Source organism: Asterias rubens, chromosome 10, assembly GCF_902459465.1.
Source record: "Asterias rubens chromosome 10, eAstRub1.3, whole genome shotgun sequence".
In the NCBI taxonomy this organism is placed as follows: Eukaryota; Metazoa; Echinodermata; class Asteroidea; order Forcipulatida; family Asteriidae; genus Asterias; species Asterias rubens.
Genome location: NC_047071.1, coordinates 15,805,049 through 15,817,531, shown reverse-complemented (window position 1 = coordinate 15,817,531; position 12,483 = coordinate 15,805,049). Strand labels below are relative to the sequence as shown.

Genomic DNA, 12,483 nt, shown 5'->3' with positions numbered 1-12,483 from the left:
TTGAACGAAGACAAATTTACTAGAGCTGGATTAGAACTAGCGACCTGTGGACTAACGTGCCGACGCTCTACCAACTGAGCTATGTTGGCTGTCTCCCTATTTTGTCTGTATATCGTTGTTCTGGATGCCAGTCAGAAGTCGTACAACTGTTAACTGCTGTGTAGCCAGGGATCACACCCAAGTTTACAGTACAAACTTGGAAGCGGCAGCCAACTGAGCTATCTAGCCCGACCCCCCCCCCCCCCCCACCCCCAAAAAATTGTCAATTTTTTAAATGAATAAATACTATTTCTTTTACCCGTCTGTCATTTCTGCAGAATGGAAGACAATTCAATCCGTCTTGAGGAGATTGTAGAGAAGGAAAACCACACCAAGTTGAGTTTAAGAGCCTTCGATCGTCGCCTGATGCATGTCGAAGAGATGTCCTTCCACACAAGCAGGGCAATCCAAAACATCCAGCAGATGTTGAGCCTTGTCCTGACACAGATGGTGGGTAGTGACACGGAGAGCAGCCCCGAGGCCACCCCAAAGGGGACTCCGACTCAACGGGTCAGACACCTAGCGTTTATTCAGGACAGGGAAGAGACGGCAAAAATCCCCCTTGAAGCGGGATTGACGCCGGATGAGCAGAACAAACCTCTGCCGACAATCCACACCAGTCGGAAACTCGATCACTTCAGGTCCTTTTCAATGGATCGGACTGCAGGGGCTGAGTGGAGAAGTTCAATATTGAAAAGGTCTGGGTCGTTTGCTGAACAGAGTATCGCGAAGACTCAGGTTGAGCGATTGAAACGACCCGCAGTGCTTGAGCAGCTGCAAAGTGCCAAGTCTAAGAAATCAACAGACCCTAAAGCGGAGGGCCTGACTAAGTCGAAGAGCCCCAAGAAATCTAGACTAAGTACATTTGAGCGATATGCCTCAATGGTTGAGCAACAGTCCCCCGTCAGATCGGATGCAGAGCCTATGCCCATCAAGAGACAGGTTGGATTTCAACCTCGACCATCCTCCACAAGTAGTGGCAATCTGTTGGAACCTCGACTCCAATCGCATGACTCAGATAGCAATCTCTCCACGTACAGCTTCACAAGTATGAAGAACTCCCACCGTGACTCCATGCCCCGATCCACCCCGTACATGAGCGCGCCTGTCTACTCGACCATCACCGACCACATCGAGGTTCCCAATTCGCAGCTCAGTAATCGCTGGTCACACCTCGTCAGCGCCAACACCAGCGTTGGATACCTCACTCTAGACGACAACATCACCAGTTTTGACGGCGAAGTTCCGACGTCTCCGCTGGTGTTACCTCAAGGAGTGAACCGTGCGTCCCCGATCTCGGACGCGTCAAGCCACGGGGGTCTCCAGCAGGCTGAGCATCATTGCTTTGAGATGATGGAAGATGTGATGGGAGATGAGAGGGAGACGCAGTTTATCTTGGAGGAGAATGAGGACATCGATGCGGAGGATGAGGACGCTGGCGGAGGAATTGAATTTACTGTCCAGAGTGAAGTGAATATCCTGACCAACAGAATCGGAAACTCCGTAGCAGAAACAGCATTTTAAATATTCATATGCGGATGATAGATCAGTCGGGGCCAATCTCAAAAACTCTTTCAAAAAGGGGAGAATCTTACTGGGAACAAATTTTCAAGTGAACAATTTATAAGCAATGTGTATTACAGGATTTAATGGCTGGTAACTTGTAACTGCTATGCAAGGCTCATCCAGCGGAGAGATAAAATTCATATTTAGGGGGCACAAGGGTGCATTTTTTTTTTTAAGAGGGCTCTTATTCTTTGTGTATAAAGGTCTCAGGAGTTTACTAACTTTAAGAAGCATATCATCGCTAGTCTATCTTCCCTAGAAGGTTGCATTGTGATGGTATCTTAATTTTATTTCTGAGTTGGGGTTGGTTTAAAGACATTGACAATTAAAGATTTTTGTTCTAAAAATCTCGGTTGTTTAGGAATTTATAAAAAGTAGGTATGCCATAATGATTACCAGGCTTTATCTTCTGATTTGTTTTGTATTCGATTGGCAACTTTTCAGCGGACAAGCTTAAGATTTTAGGAGCAAGGGGGGGGGGGTATGTCATGTGGTGAGGAAACTCATGAACCCCCACATCATTTACAAAAGCTATATTGGTCTTTACTATGTTCAACTTACAAGTATATTTTTGTATGAATTAATGCTGCTTTATATCGGAGATGTCAGGGCAGAATTTCATAGTCCTGTCAAACACACAAATGTTTTGGTTGTACTTTTTAAAAGTTTTGCCCAGTCAAGTATTAATTTTAAATACAACTGTTTGGGTTGGAATCTGCCTCTACAGTTTCAGCAAATGAATTTGTTCCATTTTTTTTTTTTTTTTTTTTTGCTCAATGAAATCCGGCACTGTACCATTTCTGGGGGACATTTATAAAAATTTACCTTAAGTTTGGAATACACAATATTTTCCTCTTAACATAAATATTTAATAATATTTAACATTAAACACCACTGCAGCTTCAGTAGTATGGTATTTTAGTCCCACAGTCACTTGCTCATTATTTTATACATCTATTTTAAAATAACACTTGTGGAAATTTAGAGAGTTTATTCACCGACAACATTTGATAAACAATCGCCCTGTGTGTGTTAAACTCCTGTGTGACGTAAATTGTTTTATAATGAAAATCCAAAAAACTACGGAAAAATCAGTGTCCGATTTTGGTGTAATGACAACACCAAGAAGTCTTCCAAAGATTTTGTCCAATCAATTTTTGGTGTGGAAACTTTTCTGTAAAAATCCTCTTCAAAGAATTGAGCAATTTTATCAGACAATAATGTGTCAAGGAGACTGGATCTCCCAAACATTTTGAATTGTTCAACATGGAAGAAAATTACCTTTTTTTCTTGTAAACATTTGATGGAAAATAACTAGGGTTCTAAATTCACACTTACCTAATGAGTGTGAACGTGATGCATGGAAGTGACTTCCAGTTGTTTTAGCTCTTAATACAGAGAAAACCATGTTTAAATTTAACTTGTGATGCCTTCCACTGGTTAAGATTAGGCAGAAAAAGTACTTCTTAAAAAGATTTTTTAATTGACAAGCATGCAGGTAAAACATTTGTTTTGCTTGTTTGGAATGATTCAAGAATACCATGATGCCAACACAGAAGTTCATGAAGTTTGCCTGCTCTCAGAAACTGTCAGATTTTGAGATTGGGAATGTGCCCTTGATCTTGTGTTTTTGACTTTGATTTGTAAAGCATTACATAATGTGTGTGATACAATCTATATAGTAGATCAAACGGGTAATACACTTATGTGGCGTCGAACTCGTATTATTGTAGATGTTAAATTTGTGTCGGGGATAAACAATATTAATTTTGGTTTGACCCATATACACCAATGTGTGTAGCACTGTATACTCAATACTTTCCCGAGTCCTGTGAAGAAAAACAATTGTTTGCAGTACCCACTGCTAAAAAACATGGGATTCGAACTGCCTCTAGCTACCGGGCAATCTCGGTGGTCTAGTTGGTAAGACACTGCTGTAGAATTGCAAAGGTCATGGGTTCGAATCCCACCAGAGTAACATGCCTGTGATTTTCTTCACATGACTCGGAAAAGTACTGAGTATACAATGCTACACACATCGGTGTATATGGGTAAAACCAAAATTAATATTCATAATATTGTACTTGTGAAACAGAAGTGAAATCAGGCTTTGTTCCCCGAGTGTGAGATATGTCATGAATCTTATTTCACTTCCTGGAGATTTGCTTGTGAAATGTGAGGTTGCCATCATAGTGAAGAGAGAAATCCCTTAGAATTACCAAAGGATGTAGAGAGTTTGTAAATCTTGATAAAATGTAACAGCAATTCAGGAGTTTCATGACTGTAAAGTAGCATGGGTAGGAACTAACCTGGGTTTCTGCTGTGGTGCAATATGTGTATGTTTTCTTGTATAGACTAGTGCAGAATGTACTATTATTACGAAGTAGACATCTTAAAAGCCGATATAACTGACTTAGTAAAAGTTAATAGCTAGGGGTACTTTTTACAATTCTTGCTTTTCTTGGCATGGTTGGCTTAAAACTGTTCAAATTGGGGTATTTGCTGTTCTTGAAAAACACAAAATTTGGTCTAAAAAATATCAATGTTGAACTTTTTGATAATTTAATTTGTTTGTAACAATTGTACATAACCATCTTTCGTTTTGGTTATTAATAAGCAATTCCCTGCAAAGCTATGTGGAGAATTTTCGTTTAGCCAATTCCGTTTTTTTTTTAATCACTGAAGGAATGATGCCAACAATATTTTGCCAATAATTGGGAACAAGCACGGTGGTGGTATATGGGCTTCAGTATAATAGCGTGGTTAATGTCAAAGTCTTCATTTAAATCCGCTGGAATGTGTGTGAGGAAATAATATTATATATTTATTCAAAGTGTAAATATACCATTTGTGGGTTTTAATTTTATGGACGTAATTCTCACACAAATGGACGAACATTCCGTATTCATCAGTTTTACAGTTTCAAATCTTTATCTTTGTTTCTTTAATTTGCTTCTGAGGAGTTTTTCACCCCCTCTTCATTTTGTATACCTCATGCTCAAAGTAATAATTATTTTCAACCTATGTGTTATGTTGGGGCCATTTGGAAATTTGTATTTTAATATTTATAGTATCTATAAGTTTTATTCTAATAATAGTACACATGAGAAAGCGTGGACAGGAACTATAACATTGAGTGGAATATTATTTAAAGACACATTTATTTGGGTCATTGCTGAAAGGCCCTTAAAGGATCTGGGTACTTTTTGTAACACAAAACACAATGTTCACAGTTTACATCAAATTTAAACCGTTTGAAGATAAATGATGTAGTTTTTGAGAAATGAGTAAAACTCTTTTCTCAAAAACTACAGCACCTCAGCAAGCAATAATATAGGGAAGCCTTCTAATATCATTATCTTCAAACTGTGTAAGTTTAATGTCAATCCGTGGACATTGTGTTTTGTGTCGTACAAAAGTGTCCAGACCCTTCAATGTTAACTCAGTAGTCGGTGGCATTTAGCTGGTAAGCAGAAAGTATCATATATTTCTCTGCTAACAAATAACGGAACCGGTCAATGTGGTACGGTATTTAGAGTAGTTTTCAAGGCATCTAATTGTATCTGTTTTGTTTAAGGTATGGCATTAGCAATATTTTTGTACAGGTGGCATTTATAACATCATTCAAGTATAACTTTATGATGGTTGATGCTTTGTTATTATTTTTACTTTCAATTTTGAATTCAGGAGGATGATTACTTGCACTTCAAGTAGTACCGTAAACTAAACAGTTATCTTTCTTTGTATTTATTTTCATTTTGTGAATATTTTCCATGGCGATTTATAATACCTTTAGAAGTGGCTACGGCTGGATCAACAGCCGCAGCCGCCAATTCACACACAGCTTGTCTGGCCTTTCCCCCCATCTCTTGTATAAAAAGTTAGCCTGCAATTATTGCCATGTGTTCTTGTTATTTGCTTTTAAAGTGATTGAATGAAATTGCCAAATTTATATCGCCTTCTGTTTTGGCTGGAAGTCAGTATGTAGGTGTACATTGTTTATTGTGAATTGTATTGCTGAGTTTAGTGAGTTACTGGGTGCATGCTGAGTTTAGTAAGTTACTGGGTGCATGCGTTGACTGACTTTGTAATTAGTAATACCTGTTCTGTTATTGGAACCAGAGAACTGCATGTAGTTAGTAACCTATTCTGTTATTGGAACCAGAGAACTGCGTGTAATACCTGTTCTGTTATTGGAACCAGAGAACTGCATGATGTAGTTAGTAACCTATTCTGTTATTGGAACCAGAGAACTGCGTGTAATACCTGTTCTGTTATTGGAACCAGAGAACTGCATGATGTAGTTAGTAACCTATTCTGTTATTGGAACCAGAGAACTGCGTGTAATACCTGTTCTGTTATTGGAACCAGAGAACTGCATGATGTAGTTAGTAATACCTGTTCTGTTATTGGAACCAGAGAACTTCATGATGTAGTTAGTAATACCTGTTCTGTTATTGGAACCAGAGAACTGCGTGTAATACCTGTTCTGTTATTGGAACCAGAGAACTGCATGATGTAGTTAGTAATACCTGTTCTGTTATTGGAACCAGAGAACTTCATGATGTAGTTAGTAATACCTGTTCTGTTATTGGAACCAGAGAACTGCATGATGAAAGTAGTGTAAGAACGATTCTCTTGAGATGATGTTAGAGTGAAACTAAGAAGAAATGGATCTTAAAATATGTGCAATAAGGTACAAATGGTTACTACAAAATCTATAGTTTAAACAGAGTTTAAAAGTTAGTTTAGATTCATTTGTTACAGAATTATTGTATAAGCACAGCTCATAATGTTTGATCATTCTTCCAACGAACAAGAAACAATGGTCCCATATATTATAAGCCATTTGTGATTGCGAGTTGGATTTGAATAAAGTTTTGTACAATGACTTTCTTTGTCATAATCTGAGTTCCTCAGACTAAAGATCGGATAGTTACTATGTCAAATGGTTTGTAAGCTTTTGTATAGCAACATCCACAGAGCAAACCCAGGTACCATTGTGTCGTCTGCATTCATTCAGAATTGTGTATGGGTGTTTGTCATCTCTTATGCAACAGCTTGCCCCACTGTCTCTTTATAGTCTGAGAAATTTGAATTTTAGTGGCAACTTGTGATCAATCACATCATTGTACAAAACAATATCAAATCTACGCAGCAATTGGCTTATTTGGAGACCCAGTTGATTGTCCAACTAGGAAACCTTTACCCGGATAGGAACTGTGGGCTAAGTTCTACAGCAAACTTTTTAAAAGTTTGTTTCTAGTACACAGTTAATTTTTACCACAAGAGTAGTGGCCATAGTTTTACTATCTGTTCCCTCAATGGGAGACTTTCTGGGACGATAGAGGGCAGCAGACTTACCGGGTAAATCCATTGTTCTCAGAATTATGCGCATGTTCAGAACTACGTAAACAATGGGAATTTACCCGGTATGTCTGTTGCCGCCTAGCGTTGGAAAGTCTCCTATTAAACTATCAGTTATGCTAATAAAATACAATGATTATGTAATAACAGTGTGTGTCTTGAATGGAGGTGTGAGTTTGTGTACAAGTGCTTTAAGACCAGTTTGTGCATCTTGTGATAAGCCGTCGTGCCAGTAGCACCAGTTGTTGTGTTCACCGTAGGCCTAGTATGCTAGACCACACACATTGGGTCTTTCTTCATAATTATATTTCATAATTTATAATAATAATATTAGTAAAGGGTTCTTATATCGCACACATGATAGATAGACTAGGAGCTTTGATTAGAGAAGAAATAATGGTTTAGGTGACTTTCAAAGGACAATGTCCAGGGCTCAGTTTCATAAAGTATGTTAACGAACACGTTGCCTTGGATCATTCACGTTGGTCTATAAGAAGCTTTTAAAACCATTAATTGTTATGAAATTGATATGGTTAGAAAGATGTTTCAAAAGTATGCCTCAACCTTTTACTTTGCTAACAAACACAGTTGGCCGTTTTATGGAGTAAAAAAACTTGACTCCACAAAACGTCTTGCCGTGTTACTTCACGACGTATAAGGAAAACCATGCAGTTTCAAGGCATATTTAGATGGATCATTATATTTAAATTTTAGATTATCTTTCTAACCATATGTATTTTATGACAAACGATTTTAAACCCTTTTCATTGACCATCTCGCCCCCGATCCAAGGCAACGTTCCCTTTAACACAACAATATGCCCAGTACAGAAGAATCATGCTTTGAAGCAGAATTTGGTGCCCCACTTTCTTTCTTTTTTGCTTTGTAATGAAATTAAAGGCAGTGTACACTATTGGTAATTGTCAAAGACTAGCCTTCACAGTTGGTGTATCTCAACATATGCATAAAATAACAAACCTGTGAAAATTTGAGCTCAATCAGTCATCGAAGTTGCGAGATAATAATAATGAAAGAAAAATAACCTTTCTCACACGAAGTTGTGTGCGTTTAGATGGTTGATTTCGAGACCTTAAGTTCTAAACTTGAGGTCTCGAAATCAAATTCGTGGAAAATTACTTCTTTCTCGAAAACTATGGCACTTCAGAGGGAGCTGTTTCTCACAATGTTTCATACTATCAACCTCTCCCCATTACTTGTAATCAAGAAAGGTTTTATGATAATAATTATTTTCAGAAATTACCAATAGTGTCCACTGCCTTTCAGCAGCTTTATAAAATTTGGCCCTGTATAACTCTGTGGGAAAATTGTTGTGCTTTCTATGGGCTGAAAATATATTTTATAAACGAGATATCAGGGTTGAGAAAAAACTCCTAATGATTGTTCCTTAAGCATTAAAGACACTGGACACTATTTGTTATTGTCAAAGACAGTCTTCTCACTCGGTGTATCTCAACATATGTATAAAATAACAAACTTGTGAAAATTTGAGCTCAATTGGTTGTCACAGTTGCAATATAATAATGAAAGAAAAAACACCCTTGTCACAGAAAGTTGTGTGTTTTCAAATGTTTGATTTCGAGACCTCGAAATCTGAGGTTTCAAAATCAAATTCGTGGAAAATTACTTCTTTCTTGAAAACTACATTACTTCAGAGGGAGCCATTTCTCACAATGTTTTATACTATCAACCTCTCCCCGTTACTCGGTTACCAAGTAAGGTTTTATGCTATAATTATTTTGAGTAATTACCAATAGTGTCCACTGCCATTAAGACATCTGCTGACGGGCTTTATGAAATTGGGCTAAGTCCAATGCACTGGATGGACAACTCAGCTAAAATAAGTAAAACACTGTTTAGTACATTACTACAATAGAACGCAGATATCTTTAAGACATTTCTATAAACTATTTCCGGTCGCACCAATATGGACATTTCCCACCTGAAATACTATGGATAGTATTAGTACCACAACGAAAAGTATTGATAAATGTCAATGAAAAATGCTGTTAGAATTGCGAAAGGAATTAACAGTTTGCATTTTTCCATCAGAAACTTGACTGACTGCAACATGTGTGTGCTATACTTGCATTGCTGTGCTAGACATGTATTATAATGTATTCAACATACTTATTGATATTGGTTGTAATGAAATATTTTATAGTGTGTCGCTTAACAACCACTCAACGAAATACTTTCAACAAAATATGTAAATAGAGTAATTTTTAGAGTTGTTACTTTTGTTAATAATGGTACGTACTGTATAATCCAGTTGTAAAGAAATTGCCAAAATAATGTCTCGGTGAGTTATTAAGTTTAATTTTGCTATCAGGGTCTTTGTCATCCAAACTACCCTGATTGGGATATTCTTCTTCCATGATTGTAATGTTGTTCTTCCAATGAAGAAATGTCCCCATTTACCGCAAACATTATGTGTGTGACAACCAAAGTAGCCCTACCCTAAATTGGAACCTTCTTCTCCCACTGAGAATATCAGTGTCCCGAAACACTTATGCATGGACCCCTTTACAGATAGGCCGGAAGTTGTGATTTTGATGCATTTCGGGAGAGTTTACGAGTGAGCTATGCACGTTTCATGCGTGACGAACATCCCAAAACATCGCATCCTATCCCAGAATGCATTGTTTTTTCCTATCTGTAAAGGGGTCTATAGACCTTATGCATTGACGTCATCCATGCAGCCGCCATCAAAGAGGTAAACCAGTGACGAAACAATCGAAACGCACAGATTTCTACATGTGACGCACAGGATTGGCCAATGAACTACCTCATCTCTAGGTGAGGGCGCCCTACTGAAATGACATCATGTGCATAAGGTCTATTCTTGACTAGATTCTTCAAGAATGTCCATTAAAACTTCAGTAAAGATGTTAGTTTTACCCACTCCAATATATGGATAACAATTTTGTATGGATGTTTTCATCCATATGTTATTGGAATTCGTAAAATGAACATAAGTTTACTGAAATATTTATGTATGATCAACCAGACTACCCCATTTGGGATCTTCTACCCTGATTAGAACCTTCTTCTCCCATCGGAGATAACAATGTACCGCAATTAGGAAACCTTTATGAAACCAGACTTCTCCAATTGGGATTTACGTGTACCCTGATTCAACCATCTGCTCACAATGAGAATATCAATGGTCCTCAATCGGGGGTTATGGGTGACAATGACACCGATTTTAATTACTTACAAATCTCACCGTTAATAATCAGGTAGTAGTGTATAAACAGGTTATAAAGCGGTAAATTTGTATTTGTATGCAATCATCAGAAGGACTGTACGCTTCGCTTATAAATAAAATTTTATTGAGATGACTATTATACACCCTGTGGCTTCGTGGACATTTTTTTTCTTCAGATATATATTTTCTTCAATCCTGATTGTCTGATATCTTTGACAAATTAACGGATAACCATTTGATTTACATATTTGGTAGCTACTTTCTTTTTTGTGAAGGAATTTCATTTTAGATACTGAGTGAACAATCCATCATCAATAAGTACTTATCGTTAGTTAAAGTGAGTTATTACTGGGACCTGACATCATCTAGCGTTGTACAAACAAGTTGCATATTTTCTTATTTTTTTCTGCCAATGCTCTGAATGAATAAACCTGAATCACAGGGCAGCCATCTTGCAAAAAAATCTTAGGAAAATGTGGAATCTCTGTGTATACTTGTTCAGTGTCCACATGTCCACATTCAGGCTATTTTAAGCAAGATATTTTTGTTTTACAATTACAAACTTGTGCATAACGAAAGTGATATATTAGAAGAAACAACCTTTTTAATTTTAGAGTGACGGTATGTTTAATTTAGGAATCGAAAAACTACAAGTCCTGCTCGTGCACCAATAAGTCTACATTTTGTTATATATTAAATAAATAAATAATCTACTAAATACAAATATCACAGGCACATAGGTTTTTTTAAATATCACATAGCATTGACAGTACTGGAATGAGAACGGAGTTTAAACTAATGGCAATAATTTGTTTATAAATGCAACCGAGTTTTGTAATTGATAAAAATACTTGCCCCCCCCCCCAAAAAAAAAAAAAAATGCTGTGAAAATGATTTGTTTGACTCATTAAAGGAAAGGTACACGTTTGGTAGTTACTCAAACAAATATTAACTTAAAAACCGACTTGGTAACAAGCATTGGAGAGCTGTTGATAGTATAAGACATTGTGGGAAACGACTCCCTCTGAAGTAACGTAGTTTTTGAGAAAGAGGTAATTTCTCACTAAAATAATAAAAGACTTCTAGCTAGAAGTCTTTTATTCCTATATTAAAGCACACAAATTCGTCCAACAAGGGTAGTTTTTCTTTCATCATTTTCTCGCAACTTCGATGACCGGTTTAGCCCAAATTTTCACAGGCTTGTTATTTTATGCTTATGATGGGATACACTAAGTGAGAAGACTGGTCTTTGACAATTACCAAACGTGTCCCTTCCCTTTTTAAACTTTGTTCACTGTGTTGCATCGTGGTTGCATTGAGCAGCAAGTGCTGTCATATTGTCTCCATCAGCACAACAAACTGTTGTCTTGATTCAAGTAATCCATTCACCTCAACAACTCGTGTTTCCATGCAAAGTAAATAGGCCCCTCTATTGACAGCTCGAAACACAACCAACACCGTCGAAGGCAAGCTTCGACGATATGGTGGAACATATTATTTGGTTTTTCGCTTCTGAAGAAAAGCATAGTTTTCTGTTTAAAATGCTGAGACTGTTTTTCAAATCAGGTTCTAAAAACCACTTCTTGAATAAAAGTTATTTTACCCACACAGTTGTTACCCGCAAGCTAATTTCTTACTGCTGTGGTTTCAATTTTTTTCCAAGTTTAGTTGACAATTTAGGCTGATTCATTATGGGTTATTGCTAATAGTTTAAATTCCTTCAAAAAACGTAATTTGTATAAACTAACAATTTATAGACATACCAAGGTATTTCCACTGGATTTACCAGTCAAATATGCTGCCCTTAAGTATTTCTGTAGTCTCATACTGTATGCTTGTTGTACAGCATTGTTTTAGGCAAGTTCACTCCAATCCTCAAACTGGCGAACCTTTCCAGTAAAAACTTCATCAAACGGGTGCTTGAATTTCTGAGAAATTATCCAGAAATTCCCTTTTTCATATTAAATAAAAAGATTGATAAATTGAGTTGCTTTATTTCAATGTGAATTATATACGTCTCCATAAAATAAACCTTGGCTTCTGATTATAACTGGCACCTCCGAACATAGATATTGACAAAATAGGGATGGACCACCACCATTTAGAGCAAGATAGTTAAATTGGTACAGCACCGGCACATTCATCCAAAGGTCACAGGTTCAAATCCCACTCTAGTAATTTTATTTTTGTTTAAAACCCTAATTTCCTCAAAAGAAGTGGAACAGCATTGTTTCACATGAACACATTTCGATCCAAACCTCAAGGCTCAGATTCTAAACCTC

General features: G+C 37.1%; 1 protein-coding gene across 1 annotated transcript in view; it reads left to right on the top strand.

Moving 5' to 3' along the window:
* The window catches only part of LOC117295726 (transient receptor potential cation channel subfamily M member 1-like), a 29,369-nt gene extending 25,968 nt beyond the window's left edge, over positions 1–3,401 (top strand). Inside the window, exon 23 of the mRNA XM_033778446.1 lies at positions 318–3,401. Within this exon, the coding sequence (XP_033634337.1) occupies positions 318–1,563 (1,246 nt within the window). The 3' untranslated portion in view covers positions 1,564–3,401. The remainder of the gene's footprint in view (positions 1–317) is intronic.
* The last annotated feature ends 9,082 nt before the right edge of the window (positions 3,402–12,483 follow it).